This window comes from Hydractinia symbiolongicarpus, chromosome 8 (assembly GCF_029227915.1).
Source record: "Hydractinia symbiolongicarpus strain clone_291-10 chromosome 8, HSymV2.1, whole genome shotgun sequence".
Taxonomy (NCBI): Eukaryota; Metazoa; Cnidaria; class Hydrozoa; order Anthoathecata; family Hydractiniidae; genus Hydractinia; species Hydractinia symbiolongicarpus.
In genome coordinates, this window is record NC_079882.1 from 8,841,523 (window position 1) to 8,865,014 (window position 23,492).

The 23,492-nt window shown below is 33.8% G+C and overlaps 2 protein-coding genes across 2 annotated transcripts; one reads left to right on the top strand and one right to left on the bottom strand.

Annotated features, from left to right (window-relative positions):
• Positions 1–121: 121 nt before the first annotated feature.
• Positions 122–10,277, bottom strand: LOC130655487 (E3 ubiquitin-protein ligase MIB1-like). Its single transcript, XM_057458252.1, has 21 exons — positions 9,696–10,277; positions 9,310–9,481; positions 8,492–8,598; positions 8,053–8,180; positions 6,146–6,343; positions 5,687–5,763; positions 4,463–4,706; positions 4,151–4,204; positions 3,921–3,999; positions 3,715–3,848; positions 3,523–3,630; positions 3,398–3,446; positions 3,013–3,313; positions 2,606–2,825; positions 2,404–2,532; positions 2,157–2,335; positions 1,596–1,770; positions 1,435–1,513; positions 958–1,044; positions 695–792; positions 122–416 (listed from the first exon to the last, which is right to left on the bottom strand). Exons 1-21 carry the CDS (start codon positions 9,934–9,936, stop codon positions 276–278), a joined length of 3,000 nt encoding a protein of 999 aa, XP_057314235.1. The 5' UTR covers positions 9,937–10,277; the 3' UTR covers positions 122–275.
• Positions 10,278–11,880: 1,603 nt separating this feature from the next.
• LOC130655485 (peroxidasin-like) lies at positions 11,881–23,117 on the top strand. The gene is made up of 18 exons (XM_057458250.1): positions 11,881–12,254; positions 12,658–12,729; positions 12,811–12,882; positions 13,073–13,144; positions 15,107–15,178; positions 15,447–15,518; positions 15,914–16,068; positions 16,708–16,986; positions 17,062–17,186; positions 17,277–17,424; positions 17,602–17,877; positions 17,953–18,077; positions 18,168–18,315; positions 18,430–20,375; positions 21,117–21,276; positions 21,797–22,080; positions 22,169–22,312; positions 22,815–23,117. The coding sequence occupies exons 1-18, from the start codon at positions 12,076–12,078 to the stop codon at positions 22,839–22,841; spliced, it is 4,356 nt and encodes a 1,451-aa protein (XP_057314233.1). The 5' UTR covers positions 11,881–12,075; the 3' UTR covers positions 22,842–23,117.
• The last annotated feature ends 375 nt before the right edge of the window (positions 23,118–23,492 follow it).

Here is a 23,492-nt window from a genome sequence, read left to right on the forward strand (position 1 = left end):
AGTTTTCTCCCCCAAAAGCTCAAGGGCGTTAAACTGACAGTACTTGGTGTAAGACGTGGACGCCGTAAAGTGTGGGTTTGAGAAGCCTAATTATGGTTTTTTTTACAAAAGCTATTTAAAATACCCGACGCTAATTTATTTTATTCCTCTCAAAAATTCTCCTATTTTACACTATATACAAATTATCTTTGTTACATAATTTTTTTCTCACAATGCAGCTTGCATGTGCGTCAACTCAACTAATCGACAGACCTCCTAAGATGACGGACATTCTTTTAAAATAATAAAATTCTTTTTTCTATGGGTTTTCTACAAAGCGGACAATCAGAAAGTTTGTCGCCACAAAGTTGACAGGAACCATGACCGCATAAAAAGATCATGTTTTTCCTTCGATCCAGACATACAGCGCAGACAGTCTAAAAGTAAAAACACGGTTACAGCATGATGACAAAATTGGCTAATGCTCAAACACGATACAAGTTAACACTGATATAAATAAACGACACAAAGTCACGATATGCAACATAAATTCACGGTATTTGACACAAATTACAGGCATACGACAAAAATTCAGGACATACGACACAAATTCACGGCAAAACGACACAAATTTACGGTGTACCACACATAATTGCGGTATACTGACACGGTACATGGCGCAAATCTACGGTATACGATAGCTGATTTTTCAAACCTGATCTTTTATTTCTTGCAATTGTTTTTCTAAAATGGTAACGTCGTCATTGCTTGCAGAAACAGGACGATCAGGCTTTACCGCTGCTGACGTAGATTCTAAAAAAGAAATTTGGATGTAAAAACCCGTTTTAACTCAGCTACTTTAAAGTTGTTTTCCAATATCTCACTAAATGTCATTGACCAGTGTCGTTATAAGCCCTCTATTTACAAACTTTAAAAACATCCATGCGTCGCAACTTCAATGAGTTTTGAAACACCTACCATCTACAGAACACAAATCTTTAATGGAGACAGTTTCTTCTATAGTAGCGCGACATTGTACACACTTCTTCATCAAACTTGAGCAGCCTAAAAAAATTAAAATTCAGGGAAATGAATTTTTCCGAGATTATAGGATTAAGGAGTTATATAGATTATAGGAGTTTTCGTAAATAGCTAAGGAAAAATTGAATATTTGATTTAGTCGTGCAATATAATTCAGGAAATGGTTTTTACTCTCTTCATCTTAAACATCTCTCTAAAAAATATCTTCCTATATCCTTTTCTCCATCGTCAAAAAATTTCTCGACCCCTTGCTAATTCGCGAACGAGAGAGCCCATTGTATACAAATTTCAATAATTTAGCAAGTATTAAATTCGCTTTTTCCAAACATTTGAAAATAAAAAAAAATCGCACAATTTATTCATGCAAACTTCAATATCCTCAGTGGAATTCGAAATTAGTAGCATATTACTTACCGTTGCATGCCCCCATATGACCACAAGGTTTAAACAACACACTTGCTTTCCTGTCCGAGCAAACTAGACATTCGTCAATCTAGAAAAATAAAATTATTATCTTTTCTGAAAAAATTGTATTAGAAAACTTATCTTATAAATCTTAATAAGTGTGAACATACCTTTTGTTTGGACTGCACAAACTGGCGACATAATAAGCACTTTTTAATTCTCGGTGAACAGACAGAACACGCGACGACGTGAAAGCATGGAAGAAAGACAACGTCGCGATGTGCGTCTGAACAAACAAGACATTCTAAATTCACGTGGTCTAGATTTTCGGATGTAGGAGATTTTCTAAAAGATAAAAAAAGAAATATTGCAAAAAGTTTGTGTACACTTTATTTCTTTTATAAGCATTGTGTTTCTTCCAGCCTCAAATGTGCTTCCAATTAGTTTTCAGTTATTTCCCACCCTTGTTAATGTAGTTCAAACAATAAGAAAATACCGTAAATCCTCGATTAAGCGCCGACCTCGAATAAACGCCGCATTTTTTAAATTTACTTTAAATTGGATTTATCTCAAAATTGTGCTTTTGATTTAGTGTCACCCTGATTAAGTTCCGCCCTTGATTAAGTACCGCGCTAAAAAATCTATTTTTGAATAAAACTAGATTTAAATTTTCGATTAAGGCGCTGCGGCACTTAATCGAGAATTTCCGGTCAAACACAATTAAAACTTACTTCATCCATTCTGCATGACACGCTTCTAACATTTTGCGTAAATTGAGGTCTGGACACAAGTCAAACGGAGTCTGTCCTTTATTGTTTTTAATTTGTAGTTCAGCACCATTTGCAGCCAAAAAGCATGCGATAGATGCGCTTCCCTGCTTAGATCCAGGAGCACCAAACCCGACAAGAAGCTATTACATCAATAAAAAAATGTCATTAAAAGAAGCTGAACGTAAATGAGATGTTTTGTCTTGCCTACCTTACTGATATCTTTCACGTCTTGCAATTCTTTAAGCTGCAGGAGAGTGTGATATCGCAGAGCTTCGTGGAGAGGCGTATCTCCATCTTTATCTTGCAAACTTAAATTCGCACTTTCACCGACCAATAGCTAATAAAACAACTTTAATATAAATGCCATATCTAACAGCAATTTTTTTTCTTTGGAAACAAGGTGAACTTGCCTTGACAATTTCACCATGCTGTCTTTGTATGGCCAAATGTAAAGGCGTTTGCAAATTTGTATTCTGATAATCTTTGTTGGCCTTTCCTAGTCTCAACAGAAGTTCTACTACATCAACGTGGTTGTTCAAAGCAGCTAGATGCAATGCGCTGTAACCATCGTCTTTTGGCTCGTTCACAACCCAGGGCTTATCATTTTTAGTTAACATTATTTCAATGGCTCTAAATAAAAAACAAAAACAAGTTGATTGGAAGCTACATTATGACACAAAACGCTTCGTATCAGTAATGACTCGGAACGTTTCACATCGGCGATTACTCGTAATTTTTCGTATCGGTAATGACACATGATTTTTCCTATCGATCAAAAAGCCGTTTAAATAAGTAGGCCATAAAACATAATTTTTACCTTGAATTTCCTCTCAATGCCGCATGATGTATCCCGTTGAAACCATTATTATTTGTTAAAGAAATATCAATTCCACCTTCGATTAAGATTTCCACAATATCACATCGCTTTTTTGTTATCGCGTCATGTAAAGCCGTATCACCTTCTGAATCTTGCAAATTTGGATGCGCCCCAGCGTTCAGTAGGGCTTTGACGCTTTCCAAGTGCCCTTTGTTGACTGCAACATGAAGACTGGTTTGACGTCGGTTGTTGCGGGCGTTCAAGTCGGCATTAGCTTCATGCAGCATCTTGATGACAGTGCCTATAAAAAAATAATTTATTGTGTTTAATGCAGACTGCAAAGAGATGTTTATTTGGGAATAAATAAACAAGTAAATTTAAATACCATTATCACTAAAAGTGGCATGGTGGATTGCTCTGTCGCCATCTTTGTCCTACGTCAATAAAATCACTATACATGACATCCATAATACCACACAAACTGTATTTTTTATATTGCCAAAACATCACCTGTATTTCTGTGTCTGCCTTCAACTTGATAAGCAATTTAACAGCATCAGTTTGACCATTTTGACAAGCAGCTTGTAATGCGGTGTGACCAGCAAATATCGAATCAACCTAACACATCAGAAATGAATGTATCAAAGAGAAAAAAATGACGAAAAAAAATAACCAAAGCTTCTTTTTTTACAAAATACATACGTGGACGCCATATTCTTTATGAATCTCCTCAATCTGCTTGACATTCCCTTCTGCTGCAGACTTCACTAACAACTCCGCAGGTTCTTTTGAAGAATGACCTTCAAACAACTTCTTAAGGAGTGACGAAACGTCATCTAATCATAAAAAACAATAAAATAAAAAGAAACAAACAAACAAATGAATTTAAACATAAAAACTTTATTTACCTCCATTGCTTCCTCTAGTTGCTCCAATCTTTCGAACACATCTCGCATTGAACGTCCACGTGGTCTCATTCACATCAACCTAAAGTACAGAAAAAATATCAGGATAAACAAAATGAAAACAAATGTTTTTAAAATTAAGTAAAAGCTATTCGGTGTTAAACCATCGTCAGTGCTATGTAGATCAAGTTTATAAGCTTAGTGACGTCATCTGCTGACAAAAATTACAATACCTTCAAATCACCGTCACTGTAAACATATTGCACATGACCGATTTTTCCTAAGGTCTATTAAAATAAAGCATACAGTGAAATTTAAATTACGCACGCAAAAAATAGGGCCTTAATTTTCTGTAGTTTGTGACGTAAGTAATGGAACAATATGAACAGAAATTGGAAAAAGTATTTTAAAAAAATTAATAAATTTGTTTTCGTAATTGACAAATGGAGCGAGCAAGGAGAGAGGGGTTGGTCTCCTTGCTCGAGGTCTGTAATATTTAAATGAATGAGTGAAAGAATGAATGAATGAAATTGAAAAAAACGTACAGGTATCATAGCTTCTGTCCATTCGCCATGCCCAAGTTGTAAGCAACTAACTTGTTCAGCATCTGACAAAATTTGCACTATGTCTCCAACAGCAAAAGTGCCCTGAGTCGTCGAAGAGTCTTCATTGGCTGTTGACACATTTATGTTGGTGGACGATAAATTCATGTTGGCGAATGCTTCAATACTGAGCTGATTTCTTCTTATGCGATTATCTTTTGTTAATACTGCTGGGTTAAAAGTCCACCTTAAAAGTAAAAATTAACACACATAAGGCTTAAAAATGGTAGAAAATAAACAACTGCTTAGTTCGTTAGGCAAGTATTGTATTTCCTCTAATAAGTCCCTGGCAGCCTAGTGTTTTATTTTCAAATATCGGATGGCAACTTATTGAAGGAAGCTTTAAAACGAGGGAGTGGTACACTTACTTCAAACTTTTAACATCAAGGCAGTCCGACAAGAAAACGGGATAACCACCAAATTTTTTTGAACAAGTGAAATAGTAACAAGACTCCATTTTAAAAGAGTAAAGACTTTTAAAAGAACTACTTTAAGGGAAAGAAACTTTCGTGGTAATTCAAGTTTCCACTGACTGGAGAGCTGGAGACTAACGCAATAAGACCCAGAACACACGGTCTAATATATTTCTATGTTATCTCTTTTTAATACAAGTAGTAAATCTTTAATCAAAATATAAATTAATAACTTTACACCTGATTTCGGTCTTTATTGTAAAAATCACCACCAGTTATTTTTTATTCTTGCAAAATAAACAAAAGAAACAAATGTAAAAGCTAATTCCCATAAACATCTCTTAAAAGACCAGTAAGTCTTGGGAATTACTTTTCAAAAAGTAATTCCAAAAATTTCGCAGTGATTTTGCATCGTCCCTTAAAGTGACTCACACTTATGAGACATAGCTTTATCCCTAATAATAGCTGTGGCCACTCAAGAGGCGGTTATTAGAGGAAGGGGCAGTTATTAGAGGAAGGGGCATTTATTAGAGGAAGGGGCAGTTATTAGAGGAAGCGGCAGTTATTAGAGGAAGGGACAGTTATTAGAGGGAGGGGGTGCTTATAGTTGATCATTTTCAACAGGCTACGCCATTATTGAAGTTGAAGGAAAGAGGTGCTTAAAGGTGGAAATGTGCTTGGGAAATGAATTACAGCACTACACTAAATTAAATTGAAATGAAACAAATAAATAAAATTGAAAATAATATTTTACCTGTTTCCACTTGGATATGAAACAATTACATCACCATCTTCATCAAAACCTGATATTAATCCCATTTCTTGAAGTGCCTGAACCAAAAAAGCTGAATGTAAATTTTTTTTCCTATTTTTTAAAACGACATTTAAGTTACAAAGAGCTTCCTTTGGTTTTGGACAGGTATTTGACCTTTTTCTTGCCAACAATTTGTCATACTGAACATAATTTTGGCATTTTCAAGTTACCCGAAATTTTCTTGAAATAATTGAGCAATAATTCCAAGGTTTTTGTAGGAAAATTGATGATGCTTTGCAAAGATTTTTCATAATGTAGGATGTCTGGATGGTTTCTAAGGTGTGGAAAGCCTGTACATAATGTTCCATCATGATTAAATGCAACCATATAGTAACTTTAGAGGAGTTGCCTTATCTCTCATTACTTCATTTCAACAAAAAAAGTTAAATCAAATATTACCTCTAGCATACCATACGTCCATCCACCATGGCCTAACTGCAAGGAACGTACAAGTTCGACATCCAAATCAATTCTGACACAATCACCAACTTTCCAAGCTACGGCTACTGTGTTCTGGTTAGGTCTCTCATTCAGCAAAGGTAGATGGTCTCGATAAACAGATGGACCTTTTGCATCTGATGAACATTTTAAATCCACCTATTAGTTGAAATGTATAACAAGAAATCAATTTAAATTCTACTGTAGAATCCTATATAAAATGTTAAAAAGTCCCACCACCTAATGCCATAAAAAGTGTGGGTCAATTTTATTTGCAATTTGACTGAAATCACTCTTATATGCAGCCATTTGTAACAAAAGATAATATAACAATTATTTGACAAAAATAAAATTACAAAGCAAATTATATAATAAATTTGAGATTTCTTTGTTTCTGAGAATTGTGTTTCCTAGCATTACAAGTAAACATCAAATTGAAAAAGTATATATTCCAGAAATAAGTAACATTCTGGAAAATTTATTTTCTAGAATACCATTGTCCTAAATCCCACTGAAAATCCAATACTTCCACCCATGTCAATTCCAAACTGAAGTTTTAATTTGACTACTCGGGCTACTTAAGGCCAGTGTTTTTTTATTCGACGGTCATTTTTAAGCAGTTTAAGCGGTTTTCTGCGTTATTGAACAACTACAATTTTTGCGACAAAAGATGTAAAAGCGCGTCTTATGTGGTCTATTTACAGGGTAACCCTGTCGTAAGTTTATATAAATCGCCAAAGTGTCAAAAACGCGCATTCTGGTAAATCTAAAGCTATTTTTGAAAATTGACTACGCTGGATCTTCGCGGGAGGTAAATATTTCAATTTGATACAGAGTATTCGTAAGACACTTCATGCCAAGACTTGCTTTTATGCTACTTCTCGCGAAATTAAAGATCCTTTAATGGTGTAGATAACCACTTGAAAAAACTGCGTGTAAAGCGCGTTTATGGCATATGACGTCATCCAAATTTTTGAATTCTGTGTTTTACTATTCATATAATGATATGGTGGCCAATAAATTATGCCACAATCTTTATAACTTGAGTTATTGAAAATGACCCTGAAATAAAAAAGGACTGGCCTTAAGTAGCCCGAGTAGGTTCTCAAAACAGCTCAACCTTTGTCTGTTTAAACTCATCATCATTCTAAGCGTAATCATTTTCCATGTAATCTTAGTTTTAAACTCAAATTTCTCTGCAACAATACTGTCCTAAAGTCTCTATGTTTTCTTATGAATTTATCCTCCTCTTTTCTTTCAAAGTACTCCAACTGAACCAACCAACTGAAATTATTTGCATAACATCTCTAATGCACGGAATATCTTGCCTGCTTCTTAACTAATCTGAACTCTTTCTGACAATTCGCATATCATTCCTTTCTAAATGGTCAAGGTCCTCCTGCTTCACTGTCCATGTCTCACTACCATACAATATAACACTTCTTACACAGGCCTTGTACAACCAACCTGTTTGTGTTAGATTTTGAAAATAATCTAAATCTGAACCATTGAAAAGACAAACAAATCATCCACAGGGTTGTTACACTTTGTATAAGGGCTTTTGATGAGTATTATCAACCTTTTTTGGAGAAGATGAAAGTGTTTTGATAGAAATAAATTGAGATTTAAGCATATTTTTATATTTTCGAGGAGAAAAATATCATGAGTAAAGAATAAATATTGCTATACGAATATGTGGCATTTCTATGTATTTTGGAAATACAAACAGGTAAATGTTGTAAAATTGAGAAAATTTGATAAAAAAAATTAAAAATCCACTTTTAGCAGAACTGTGGAGACAAAATTATGTGCCCAGATTAAGCTCATAAACATTATGTTTGATTAAATCTACTTAAATAACTGCATACCATTCCTTCAAATCCCATTCTGTATAGATTTTTAGCTCCATTTTCCCAATTAACGTAAGCTGCACTTCTTGGGGTTGTTACACTCCAATCTTGTATTTCTGAAACTTTTCCTCTTCTACCAGCCTCTCCTGTAAAAAAATAACACATTGGATTGGAAGATGTTTACTGAAACACATAAATAACATCTTTGGTATATGTTACCAGTAATTAGAACCCTTGGTATCTGCTTAAAAAAAACTTAGAGCATTAGTTTTTAGAGGATGTTTTATAGGAGCTTTCAAAGAAAATTTTAAAAAAAGATAATGGACTTTGTCTGTTATTAGACAGACACACACAATTTCCGCATTATTATATGATAATAATTACATAACTTATTAAAAAAAATGATATGTGAATTGTAAATATGATATATGATTTAGTGTTTTGTTTTCTAACATACCATCTTGGATTTCCCAATTCCAATCAACACCTCTTATAACTCTAGCTCCTGGAAAAATTCCCCGAGTTGTGATCTTTTTGCTCTTTCGTCTTGTATCAAGGAGTATACTATAATGATACTTGGATTATTACTTTTACAAGAATATTAAAAATTCATCACAGTTTGATCATATCACATATTGAAAACAAGCAATAATATATAACTGTGTAAATTTCTGAATAATTTCAGCACCTTATTCATAGAACTTCTTCACAGACTATGAATTTCGGAATTAATTTTTGCTGATTTAACATGCAAGAAATTAGTAAGCTATATTTTTGCAGATCTGGTAAAAGTGGGATAAATTATTGTGCATTTGAAAAAAAATGTAACTTAAAAATTGATTTTTTTAAAAAACTAAAAAAAGCTTCTTTTGAAAATTTACATTACAACTTTTTTTTAAAATGTTTTGTTTCTGGTCTACTAAATTTTCAAAAAGCTTTTAGATAAAGTCAAAACACTTGTATTTTATTATTACTATTGTCATATTATTAATTAACTCATTGTGAGAAACTCAGATTTTGTAGCAGCGTAAAGTTCCTGAATACTGCCAAAATATCAAAATATGAGAAGTTTTAAAATACTCAGTTCATATGGGTGCAAATCTAAACAAAAAGTGATCATGATTGTACATGGTTCGGATTATAACCACATTATAATACATAACTATCAAAATAGGATTGTACCAAGCATAAAATAACGTAGAAGCGACATTTTTCTTTTCTTTGAAAAAGGTATCTATATAAACCTTTAATCTGAAAATTATTGTTTAAACGCACCTTTCTGAATTGGGAGTGCTAATTCTATAAAATCTGTGTCTTAAAGTGTGCCTGTCACCGTGATAACAAGTACTACAAAGATCGTAATTGCTACACTCAGTGCACTTCCAGCGTGCACCATATATAATTTGTGTGCGACATCCATCACACATTGAATTTTCGTGCCTGATACCTAAATATTACAAAGAAAAGCTGCAAAGATGCTGACACACTGCCTTACAAAACGTTTAGTAAAAAAGTATACTATACCTGCATGACTATCATGGTAATGAACAAGTGAGTTTATTCTAGGATAAACTTGCTTGTTTAAGACATGATGAGATGATATATTTATATTATTTAATGACAATGACTTGAACAGATAAGTGGTGATTTTTTAAAGTTACCTGCAGGACCTAAGTCAAGAATTCTTAAATCATGTGCACCAGAGCATCTATAATTTGCAGCTGTTCCATTGTCCCAAACAACAACAACTTCCTCAGAACTTTCAAAACTACGAACTGTTCCAACATGTCCCTCTCCTCCATCTTGTTTCCCCCATTTCCAATCAGGACCTCTTATTATTCTTGAACCAATGTATACAAGCAGTGACTGTAAGTTGGTTGATAGATCAGCTGCACTTGCCATTTTAAGTTTTTTTTTCTACATTTTTTATGAATCCTGAAGGTCAAGAGGAGTTAATGTCAAAATTATCCTGTTGCTTCTTATTAAAAACAAAAGGTTTTTTTAGATTGACTTAATATTTGTTCAGATTTAACAATATAACTTTTTTTCTTCCAAAATTTGTTCTTATATTCTATATAGTCTGTCTGTTTTTTGTTCATTCACTCACTACATTTAGCTGAGATAACTTCTGGTATGCAATGTAGTTGAGTATGCGAAAAAAACTCCCTAGAAATATTGCAACAAAACTGTATACTTTAAATAAAAACCCAGACTGTTGTTTTATGGAAATATGATATAATATTAACAAGAACAGTTGTTGTTTACACAGTTCAGATAAAATATTTCTTACCAATGCCTGACCAAATAATCTACTATGGGTCTGAATTATGAAATCATAGCTAAAGTATAAATTTTGGTTTCGTTTTATTAATGAGGGTGATTAAAAATCTTGTTGCTGTCTAAGCGGCACTTTGCTTCAAGCTTCTATGAAATACTCCCACTGTGTCACTAAATATGGACTCACATTCTGAAAGCGAATATTGTCAACAGGTTGAGCTGCTTATTTTCACAACTTCAAAGGGATTTTTCTTGTAAAGTTACTAGTTTTAACTAAAATATTATATTATTTCCTGAATCAGCACATTAATTTGAGTTGATGTAGATAACGTAAAAACCACACTAAGAAATCAGTTAAAAAAAACTTTGCTAAAAATTAATGAAACTTTATAAGAGAAAAATATTCTTTAATGGTTCTAATATTCAGGGCTAGATATTTCCTTGGATAGAAAGAACTTACATCTTGTGGCTATTAATTTTTGTTGTTTATTGTTTGTATAGATTTTGGGTGATTAATCATTACAAATTTCTTGCATGTTACTGAATATTTTTTAAAAGAAAAGCTTTTTCGCAGTGAAACATTTAAACAATTCACCCAAAGATGAAATTTTCCCTAGCATTTCTTGATTCAATCTTGGGAAATAATTTTTAGCATAATATTTTGCTGATACATAATTTTGCAAATGTGGATGCAATCAAGAGTTAAATGATTGGCTTGGTTTATAGGCAGATTCTCCTGGCAAAAAAGTCAGTTTTTTGAACCAAGGGTTGTTTTTTTCTTTGTTGTTGTTTTTTGGGGGGTCGGGGGCAGAAACGTTACACTATGCAAGTCATATAATAAATTCAGGTGAGTGTATTTTTATCCCACAGCTGATTTAATAATCGCCACATTAGGGCATTTTATATGGCAGCTATTTTCTGTCAAATAAAAAATGCAGAGATACGGAGAGGAGTTAGGCCTTGTCTGCTTAGTGGTGAGAACTTTTAATTCGTTTTTGTAACACAAAAAATATAAATCAAGGAATTTTTGCAGGCAGATTTTTACCTATAAACTTAATTTTAAAATCTGCACCTTCTTTGGTCGCCATTTATTTTCCATTCGAATGTTTATTTCTGGCTTTAAAACAATAACAAAGTTCATGGTCAGTGTACGTAAAATAAACCTGGGATATATTCATAATTTTAACCTACTTCATATATGACCATAGTTTCCATAGTATATTTTACAGACTCGCTTGAGTTTCCGCACCGATTTATTTTTTTTGGCGTCGAAACAAAAAGTTACATAATACGTCCACATCGTGGAGGCAGGTATGCCAAAAATATATATAAAATATACATATAAAAAACTTTATCCCATAAGAATTGAATAAGCAGAAGTTGGATTGAATACAATGCTGACCTCCTATGTTTTAAGCCAACGTCATAAAACAAAGGTTATATTATTTTATAATAAAACAAACATTAAAAATCCTTTCGGTTTTTATGACGCTGTGTGTTAAAATAATTTTTTGACATAGAGATGTTGTAACTTGATACGATTTTTTAAAAAATTGCAGTTGATTCTTAAATTGTTCAGGAAGAACGCGTCTCCGTTTATTTACACTTTCCAGCCACCTTGTGTTTATACAAAGATGAGTAAGAAAGTAATGGTTATCGTCCATGTGTGAACATCAAAGTAACTTGGTGATTTTTTAAAGGAAGGCATACATTTCAAAACATATAAAATGATATATTAGGTATCTTTAAAAAAAGATCACAGACATGTTGTACAACATTTTTATAATAATTATCATATTTTTAAATTCTGGTTTGGCTCAACGACAAAGAGAAAAAATTTGTCCACGAGGCTGTCGATGCGGACTGCCGCTAACAGTAAGATGTATAAATATTGGATTGAAACGTATACCGAGTGCGAATATACCTAACGATACAATCGTTTTGTAAGTATTTATGTTTAACTCTATGTTTAACTCTATCTACATTTCAAGTTTATTTCTTGATTGGCTTTCTGGCTTGAACAACCGGCAGCGGCGCAATCTCGACCCACAGCTTATTTTCGCTTTTCTGGTAATAATTTGAGACGTGTTTCATTCACGCGCCACATATTAGAAAGAGAAGGCCTGGGAACTAGATTGGCCGCACCAAACAGTTGCCCATCGTGTCTGGTCCGCTAAATAGTTTCCGGGTAAAATAGTGTTTCGCTTTCGTTTTTTACACTATATGCATCGCGATCACCTCTACAACATAGCCATGATGATGCTACCTTTTTTCTTTGCCACATTAGGTTTAGGTTTGTAAACTTTACATTATTTCTTATAGTTTTATATTTGCCCCTTCTTTTAGAGATTTGAGGTATAATCAAATCAGCGAGATAAAAAAGGAAGATTTTAATACTCTTCCTCATCTTGAAAGATTGTAAGTGGCTTCTTCTGTTATTCTTTGTTTATTTTTATATTTTTTTCTAAATAACGACATTTAATATATTTTATGTAATAGATTTCTTGGAAACAATTTGTTAAAAGATATTGAACCATTTTCATTTTTAAATCTTAAGAAGTTGAAGCATTTGTAAGTACTTAGATATTAGATGTAGCCACATATGCTTGACTTTGTCTGTAAAGTTTGATACTAAAAAAACAAAGGTGTTAATTTACTTATGTTTATTTGTTTTGATGTTGTGTTAGATTGGGATAAGTGCTTTATAAACATAGCGTTAAAGCCCAATAATTTATATATAATATCCTTTTTCTTTTCATAGATATTTATTTAGCAACAAGTTAGAAAGTATAAATGAAAATACTTTCTCTGGTTTGTCAAATTTAGAACAGTTGTAAGTTATTTCTAGTTTCTTTTTTTTAAAAAAAATGTGTGAAACCTTTTCTGTTCAATTTTTCAAAAAAAAAAGTTCAATAAACCTGCCACCCAGGCAAAATCTTAGTTGGAATTGGAGTAAAAAAATAAATTGACCTAACCCCTAAGTAGTAAACTCTTTTTTAAAAAATAAAAAAATATTTAGATATGCAGTGTTTATCTTGTAAATTGGTATGTAAATAAAAAAATGCATTTAAATTTGTCATAAAGTTTAATTGTTATAACAGAAATTAAGATGATGTGACATTTATTAAACTTTTAAAGATAATTCTGTTTCTTTGAGATGAAAACATTCTTTGTTTGTTTTCCTTTTTTCTACATCCGTTCAGGATATGTTGTGAATGTCGTCATGTTGTTTTATTCCTTTGTGATTAATTTGTTACTGAATTCCGAAAATTATTAACAACATTTTAAAATATAAAATTTAGTTTTTTTCTAATAAGTTAATACATTTGCCAGGGTGTGATGCCCATGACTAAACTAAGACGTTAAAATGTTGATGAGTTACTACATAAATCCACTTTCGGCAAGCAAACAATTTTTAAGGCACTTAATTTAGTATATAATTAATATATATGTATCAAATAAGGAACTAAAATAAATAAATATTTTAAATGTATGGGGTTGTGCAGACTGTAATCCACCATTCTCAGTAGCCGTTAAACGACAGTTTTTCAATTAAAATTTTTCCCAAATTTCTTAATTTATTAGAGTAGCTAATTATATTTATTACAAAATATGGGACTAATATTTTTGTGAAGGAATAAGATTTCAATAATGGCTTAGAGCTGATGGAATTTCCATTGGGATTTAGCAGTCCTTATTTTTCATTTCTGGATTACACCCTGTTATGCCATAAGTCGCCTGAGTTGACTAAATATGTTCTCAAGGACAAATGTAAACAGAATAATTAGCTAAGTGACGAATTAAGTTGATTTAAAACATACTTGTTATTAGGTTATCTATATCATTCATAGATCTATAGATCATAAATATATAAATATCATAAATATTATAGATATAGTTTACTTTAACTTTTAACTGACTTTCTTTTTTATGTGTTATTTTGCACTTTCTCTGTGATACTTCAACAAGACCACATAGATAAGCACAAATCATTTTTAGCATAATTAATAACATTTAAGATTAAACATTTTAATTGTGAAAAAATTAAACATTAAGCATTGATTTTTTCATATTGTAGTAAAGCTGTTCATTGTATTTTACTAGAAAACACTGTTGTGCACAACCTAAACATTAGCATACCAAAAGATGTGGTGTAAATGCTAAAGTTGCTGTTTTTTATTGTGAATTAAATGAATTTTATCTAAGTTTAACATAAGAATTACAGAATTTAAAATTGTAACTTTCAAACCTTTCTCATCTTTCTAGTTTGAAATGTCCATGAGCAAGCAATCATAACTGTAGTCATAAAAATAATACCAAAAACATTTTTGTAATAATGCTTGTAATGCTATTTAAACAGATAATTCTTAAATCCCTGCTGTGCTGAAATTTATTAAAATAGATTTTTACACTATCTAACCTATTGTTTTAAAGTTGAGTTAACATGACACAGAATGTTCAGCCTTTTCCTAAAACCAGGAGAGTGAATGTGTTAGTATATCTTGCTATTATTTATTAAAACATGATTCGTAGCTTTTTAATAGCTTCTCTTAATTTCTTCATATTTCTGCAAAAATTTATGATTTCATTTTCTCGCTTCTCCCTTAAATGTGTAAACAAAAAGCATTCTTACAGACAATTTCTAATTATACAAAACAACACTCCAAAAAAAGTATTTTTTTTTTTGCTATGGGCTGTGTGTGGGGGGGGGGGGTGGCATATCTATTTAAGAGGGTGTTTATTTTAAGTTGAAATTATACAGAAATGATTCCATCATATTTTTTCTTTCTTTTAGATACTTACAAAATAATGAAATTGAAAGAAATTCACCGAAAGCATTCTCTGATCTCGTGTCCTTACAAAGATTGTGAGTTGGTTTTTTATTGCCAGAGTGACATATACAGACCACATTAAAAATTCCTATCCAGGTAATTTCAGTCTTTGACTGCAATGCAAATGCCAAATTGGTTATGGCCTGATCACGGCAGGATGTTTATACAAGGAAAGTAATTTAGCTAGGAATTTAAATTTTTTTTGTTTGTTTCATTGCATTTTTATTGTTTTTTTTTTTTTTTGTATTTGTATTGTATTTTATTTTCTTAAATATTAAATTCATCAAAAATAATTCTTTTTAGATATCTACATCGAAATAAGCTGACAGAAATTGATAAGCGTGTTTTGTCACCAATGAAACAATTACGCAGATTGTAAGCCTTGTTTTTTTTTCATCACTGACCATAATCTTGCCAATATCAATAACTGCTCCTAGAGTAACCAACAATCTAGGAAGACCTGGAAAAGAAGTTCAAAATTGCAACAAATAGTCAGGGAATTTAGTATGTTTTTCAAATGTCAAGAAAAGATTGTGGAATTTTGTTGTGCAAAGCTCAGCTGTCGAATATATAACTGCAAATTGAGCATTTCTTTGAAAATTTTGTTTTCGTAAGTTAGGGAATATAAATAAAACTTGCGGAAAATTTAGAGGAAGGTCAAGGACAATGAAAATGACAATGAACCGACCACCCTACGTATAATTTAGATTTTCAATTCAAGGCTTACTACTTTTTTTTTAACCAACTTGATTGTTTTTAAATAACTTTAGGAAACTCAGTTCAAATCACATTCCGTGCACGTGCCATTTTGCGCGACTTGTGAAAGACATCACACTTGAAGGGAACATACATCTGGGAGCTACTTGTATTTACAAAGATGTAGAACACCAAGCTAACAGTTTGAAATACTCAGATCTGGGATGCTGTGAGTTGTATTTCAATATACTAAATTTATTCCCGTAGTTTTTAAAATATGACACTTTTTTATATCAGATGAATTTGTAAAATTCACAAGGATTAACCTTTTGGCAGAGAAAACGATTTTTCACTGAATAAAAAAAATCTTTTTTTGCCGGTTACCTATTCAAAAACAGCATAATTTGAGACTCGATTATAGCTACTTTAAGACTACATAGTTAAAATCTCCGAAAAAACAACTCGGTTGGTTTGCTAATAAAGCCCGGACACGTCTTCCCCAAAAGGTTAAATTTCCGCCATTTATTCCAGCAATTTTTTTATTTATGCATGTTGCTTGTGCAACTCCCTTTCATCATTGAGGACATACTTTAGGCGCTCTAATTTAGAAATAAGATCAAAATTCAAAAGTTTAAGGATTCATTAATTCTCAAAAGACTCGTATCATGAAAAATTCTTCCCAGTCTGTCGAATAAAAATAAAAAGGATGATTTTCATAAAAAAGTGTGAACTGTATACGGAAAGTATAAACTTTTAAAAATAGGAGAACTTTTGCTGAAAACATTAGATTTGATACCAATAGGAATATGCAAAAGTATGACAGGTTTGTTGTTCTTTATTTTATCAACCTGTCTTTATTGCTGTTTAGATAAACCGACATTTATAACCGATCTTACAAGGCAGATAGCAGTGCTTGGCGGCATAGTAAAATTGCCATGCAAAGCCAAAGGGAATCCCCCACCCGAAATATCGTGGCTAAAAGATGGTAACCGCATCAATGCAAATATAAGTCATGAGTTTCAAAGCGATGGCACCTTAGTGTTAAGTCCGATCACGGTAGAATCTTCTGGCTTCTACCAATGTGTTGCTGAAAATGTTATTGGGATTAAGGTCCTTGGTACAACTGTTGGAATTGTTGCGGATGAAGGTGAGAGTCAGGTAAATTAGAAAAAAAAACATGCAAATATTTAAGAAATAAACTTAAATTTTTACCTTTTTATAGTCATACCTACTTTTCTTGAAACACCAACAAATATTGATGCTATTGTTGACAGCATAGCGTTGTTTAACTGCCGTGCTACTGGATACCCAAGACCAAGTGTTATATGGGTGAAAAATGGTCAACTGGTGAGTAATAAAGGTTAAAATATCCCATGCTTTTCATGCTAAAAAGTAACGTGATTATTACCTTTACTTTTGTTATATTTTCTTAAACAGATACAAGAAGAAAAAGATAGATTTAAACTCTCAACAACTGGCGACTTAGAAATTCAATCACTTCAAATTAGCGATGCTGGTTATTATACCTGTCGTGCAGAAAACAACGTCGGGAGTGTGACACACACAGCTAAACTAGTTGTGAAAGGTACGTCGTCGGTGTTGTTGCTATTGTTGTTGCTAGCGTCGTTGTTTACGTCTTTGTCGTTTTTGTTTTTGCTGTCGTTGTTTTTTGTTTTTGTTATTGTTTTTTGTTTTGTTATTGTTGTTGTTGTCGTCGTATTTGTTGCTTTGATTTTGTAACAAACTACATTTTCAATTTTAGCTCCCCCGTCATTTACAAGAACACCGAGTAACCAAAACATTTTAGACGGCGAAACGGCCTCCTTTAAATGTAAAGCAACTGGCTATCCTGCACCGGCTATTGCTTGGCTCAAAGACGGCAACCGATTACCTTCTGACGGCAAGCATGTCGTGTTACCATCTGGTACGCTGCGAATACTGTATGCTCGTAAAGAAAACGCGGGTACATATGAATGTCAAGCCATAAATGTTATTGGTGTGGTTGCTGTGCGTGCAAATTTATCAGTCAGAGCGCGAAGTAAGCCGCCATTTATTGACGAATTCTTTTGAAAACAAATACAGAACAGGTTTACTTAACTTATTTATTTTTTAGTCAAGCCAAAAATTACTGTAAAGCCCGCAGATATGACTGTACAGTCTGGAAATACAATAAATTTTCATTGCGCAGCAGAAGGCGCGCCGAAGCCGGTTATCGCATGGAGAAGAAACGGTGTACAGGTTGGTGACTAAGTTGTTTACTTTTTTTATCTAACCCTTTGCACAACATCGACACCCTATGTTATTAATGAAACTATATTGTTTACATAGGTAACTAATGGCAACCGATTTAGTGTAAACTCGGTGACTGGTGTAATTGAAATTAAAGATATTGGAAATGTTGATGCTGGTCGATGGGAATGCGTGTCTAGGAACAGTGTTGGATTTGCTTCAGATTCTTTCAGTCTCACAGTTATTGGTATGCAATCTATACCAAGTTCAGATGTTGATCGTGTCTGTACTGTGTATGCTATGGATATTCTACTTTATTTCTTTATTTATAAAAGTTTAATTATCATTGGTTACTTTACAGGTCCAAAAAATGGAACATATGAAGGTGATCGCTTTGTTGTTGAATCTGTCAAGCAAGCTCTTCTAGAAGTTGATGGTGCTATCGAATTGACAAAAAAGAAATTACAAACATTTCAGCCACGGTCACCTGCGGACTTATTAGCATTATTTCGTTTTCCTTCTCCTGATGCTATAAAAATTGCAAGGTCAGCAGAAATATTCGAAATAGCTTTGGAACTCATTCAAAAGAGTGTAGATTCAGGTATTTTGCATAAAGGGATGAAACAGAACTACCATTTTAATGGGTTGGTTTCACCAGAACGCATTCGGTTACTGGCCAATCTGTCTGGATGCACTGCACATCATCGTCTTGTTAACTGTTCGAACCTTTGTTTTCACCGAAAGTATCGCTCATATGATGGTTCTTGCAACAATTTTAACCACCCTATGTGGGGTGCTGCTCTTACGCCCTTTTCCCGCCTCCTAATCCCTAACTATGAGAATGGTTTTAACACTCCAATTGGATGGAATGACACTCAGCTGCCAAGTGCCAGAAAAGTTTCCTTAGATATCATATCTAGTGCTAACGTTACGGCAGACAAACAATATACACATATGTTAATGCAGTGGGGTCAATTTTTGGATCATGATATGGATTTTACTGTCACTAGTCCCAGTACCTCTCGTTTTAATGATGGTACCTCTTGTCGTGAAAGCTGCGAAAACCAACAACCTTGTTTTCCTATCAAAATACCAGAGGACGATCCTCGTATCAAGCGATACAAATGTATGGAATTCACTCGATCAAGTGCTGTCTGTGGAAGCGGTTCTACGTCTGTATTTTTCGACACAATTACGCCCCGTCAGCAAATAAACCAAATTACGTCATTCATTGATGCGTCTAACGTGTACGGTTCTTCTGAAAAAGATGCATATGACTTAAGGTCCTTTGAAGAAGATAGCGGTTACTTAAAACAGGGAATGCATTATAAAGATGGGAAGTTTCTGTTGCCTTTCAACCAGAACACTCCTATCGATTGCCAAGTAAACAAATCTGAAAGTCGGGTGCCGTGTTTTTTAACAGGAGATCACCGTGGCAACGAACAACTTGGTTTGCTTTCCATGCATACGTTATGGATGCGACAACATAATCTCTTAGCGCGACGGCTCCGTCGTTTTAATCCACATTGGAAAGGCGAGAAGGTATACCAGGAAGCGAGAAAAATCGTAGGCGCACAAATGCAGCACATTTCTTATACCGAATGGCTCCCGAAAATACTCGGTAAACAAGGAATGGCGAAATTGGGTGAATATACCAGATATAATCCGAATGTTGAGCCGACAATATTTAATGCATTCGCTACTGCTGCTTTTAGATTCGGTCATACTTTAATTCAACCATTTCTTGCTCGTCTGAATAAATCATTTGACGAAATTCCCGAAGGTAATTTACCATTGCATAAGGCTTTCTTTTCCCCCTACCGCTTGATCGAGGAGGGCGGTATTGATCCTTTATTAAGAGGTTTATTTGGAACTCCAGTAAAAGACCGAAAAGCAACCCATCAACCGTTTAATTCCGAACTCACTGAACACTTATTTGAAATGGCGCATGCAGTCGCACTGGATCTTGCTGCGTTGAATATCCAACGTGGAAGAGACCATGGGTTACCTACATACAAGAGTTGGCGTTCGATTTGCAATATGAGCGATGTTAACCGTTTTGAAGATTTAAAGAATGAAATAAAAAACAAAAAACTTCGAGAAAAATTGAAAACAATTTATGGATCAGTGGATAAGATTGATTTAATAGTTGGTGGAATATTAGAAGACCCTCTCCCTGGTTCGAATTTAGGTCCTTTGTTTATGTGTTTAATCTCCTTGCAGTTCAAAAGGCTCCGCGATGGAGATAGGTTTTGGTACGAAAACCCGGGAGTGTTTACACCAGAACAACTTACTCAAATCAAACAAGTAAGTATTTTTATTTTTATATTAACGTGAGGAGGTAAATGTCTTTGGAGTGAGAGAAATGCCTTGTCGAAGGAAAAACAGGAAAAGTGAGCAGTTTTCATTTTAACTAATGATGAAGGAACTAATGAACTTTTATGATTACAGGACAGGAAAAGACAATACACCCCCAACCAGTATCATTTCTGACATAGGTATCGCCCTCCCGATATTAGAAAAGATACAAGATGTCCTGGGGATGAAGTTGAATACACAACAGCAATATTTTATTTATAAACTAATTCTATGCATTGGTGATTGGTCTTCCTGGACTCTTAATTTTCCTTAACCTAATCCCTGGGTTTTCCCAATAAGGTAGTTAGTCTTTGGCACATATGTATATTTCCGTCAACGATTAGTCAGCGTGTAACACATCCTCGTCTTCATGGTTTGTTGCCTATACCAAAGTCGATAGCGCTTTACGATGTCAAAAAGGCAAAACCCTCTGGGGACGAGGTTGCTTGTAACAAACTGTTTAAGTGGTAATTAGAAATAGTCCACATTGTCCCGGAATTATTTATTTTGACCACATTCTGTTTAGGCAACGTTGAGTCGTGTTATATGTATTCTGACTACTAACTCTAGGTAACTTTTCTGACTACGTTCTGTTTAGACAACGTTGAGCCGTGTTATATGTATTCTGACTACGTTCTGTTTAGACAACGTTGAGTTGCGTTATATGTATTCTGACTACGTTCTGTTTAGACAACGTTGAGTCGCGTTATATGTGACAACAGTGATGATATACGTCACGTGCAACGTGATGTGTTCACACGTGTGACGCGCACATCTGACTACACACCCTGTTCCCAACATCCTGTCGTCGACGTAAGGTTTTGGAAAGAATGTTGTAACGGAGATGACGGTATGCTCTTTGTTTTTTCATATATACGTTAAGGGAATAAATTTGGGCGCAATCGGCGGAATTTGACGGGAATTTAATTTTGATGAAGAAAAAACTTTATTCAATAAAAGTTTGCAAACTGGTTTGTTTTTTGTATATCAACATTAGTTTTTTACAAAATTAGATCAAAAAGAAAGCCACTCGTTGTAAATACTAACATCAAGACTGAAACAAGACTATTGAAATCCTCGTGCAGAACCACATGAAAATTCACTGGTTGTTTAAAAAATTTAGCTGGCAGTAAAAATAGATTTAATTTGGTTAGATTTGACGGATGTCAGGAAAAAATAATTTTGACGGGAATTTAATTTAGCGGGGTTTTTTTCAAATTGCTATTAAAATTCCTTTCCTTAAGCTTTACTACGTTAAGTGAGCAAGAGAAATTAGGTTACTACTGCTATTGTTTCGTGAGCGCTCTTGAAGTCAGCTGCGTTGGACATCACTATTCAAAGTAAAAATATTTTCTGATTGAACTTTTCAGCTTGTTCTTCTTCGGATCACACAAACACACTGACCAATTATCTTCAAGAAAATCGTTCGAGCTCTCCGCGGAAGAGGTCAACGCACCGTCACCGAAGATCTTTTACTGATATTGATGAAAGTCCGTTTAACTTTAATAACACTGTCGTTGAAGAAACAGAACTACCTGTGGTGGTTGGTAAAAAGCAAAACTTAAAATCTAAAATTAAACTACTGAATAAGATAAAATCGATGACAAAGAAAATAAAAAAGTTCTCTCGAATACTTAAAGAAATGAAGAAGCAGGTACAGAATATGTTGCTAATTCTTATTACTTTACATGTTCAAAAGTCTCTGCTTTTAAAATGGAAAATAACAATTTGTGTTCATTTAGTTATCAGAATTAAGAAATGAAATACTTGATGACTCGACAGATTTAAGCGAAGCATCTCCTTCAAAGAGCTGTGTTGAAAACGATATTGTGAGAGATGATGGAGAGCACTGGTTTGATATTTTTAACAGGAAATGTTTTTGCGTGGTAAGTCCAAGTTTCTCTTTTGTCACCTCTTTTTACTGTTCTGAAGTGCACATGAGTGCTGTTAGAAATCATCTAATTGGAGAAAGAAAGGGATAACACCATGACAGACGATAATTTTTGCAAAGTCCGAAAAAATACATTTCGCGATGATTAATATTCGCGAATTGATTTTTTCTCGACTCTTTTTTTTTTTGCAACTTTAAAATTTTTACGCCACTTTTTATTGTGGATAAAATTCGCGAAAATTAATCAACTCTAGGCAACCTTTTGCCAAAGAAGAATTAGTTAAAGGCATTAAGTTTGAAGGTATGGTAACACAATTTTTGAATAAATTAAAATGCCCCCAGTTGTAGTTGACCGGGGCAAGTTCAGTTTGTTAAACCATTCCCAACTCCCCTCGCTTGATGTACAAAAATTTTGCACTGGTGCATTGACAAGTTTTATTTTAGCAAAAATATCATTGCCGACCATAACTTAAAAACAAATTCCGCGTTTTATTTAGAACAAGAAAATCAACTGCTCCAAATGAAGAGGATCTTGTGCAAAAGCTGCACAAAATAAATTTTAACTTAATATTATCATGTGTGCGCAAGAACGAATCAACCTCAGAATTTGTATTCTTGCTGTATTTAAATTCTTGTGGTAACCATCTTTAAAATGGAGCGTTACCAGCAGTCATTTCACTGGATGCATCTGGAACATTATTTATTCACGCTTGAGAATTTGGTTTGGTTGCAAGCACGTTCCATCAAATTTTATCGTTAAGTCGATTATTTTAGAAAGAAACATATTCCTTAGGATGTAATGGTTTGTTTTCATTTCGAAGTCCCTCTTCAGTGTTCCAAGACATCGGACTTGGTAAAAGCTTGGAGCCTCAATGCTACCCATAATGGAAATTGGTAGGCTGACTGGTAAAGCGTTTGCTTCCAGTGTGGGCGGTCTTGGTTTCAAACCCTGGCTGAGTCATACCTGAGACTATAAATCTTTGAATGAATCCTTTCTGCTTAGCGCTCAGCATGAGAATAGGATTGATGTCTTAGGCGGTTGTCTAGTTGAACGACTGCTGTGCTTGTATGACTTTCGTAGCTCAAATAGGAGCTTTAAATGCACTAGGACCCCCTTCGTAGGACCCTCGTTGATAGCAGTACCAATAGGAACTGAAGAGGCTAGCCTGGGTAAA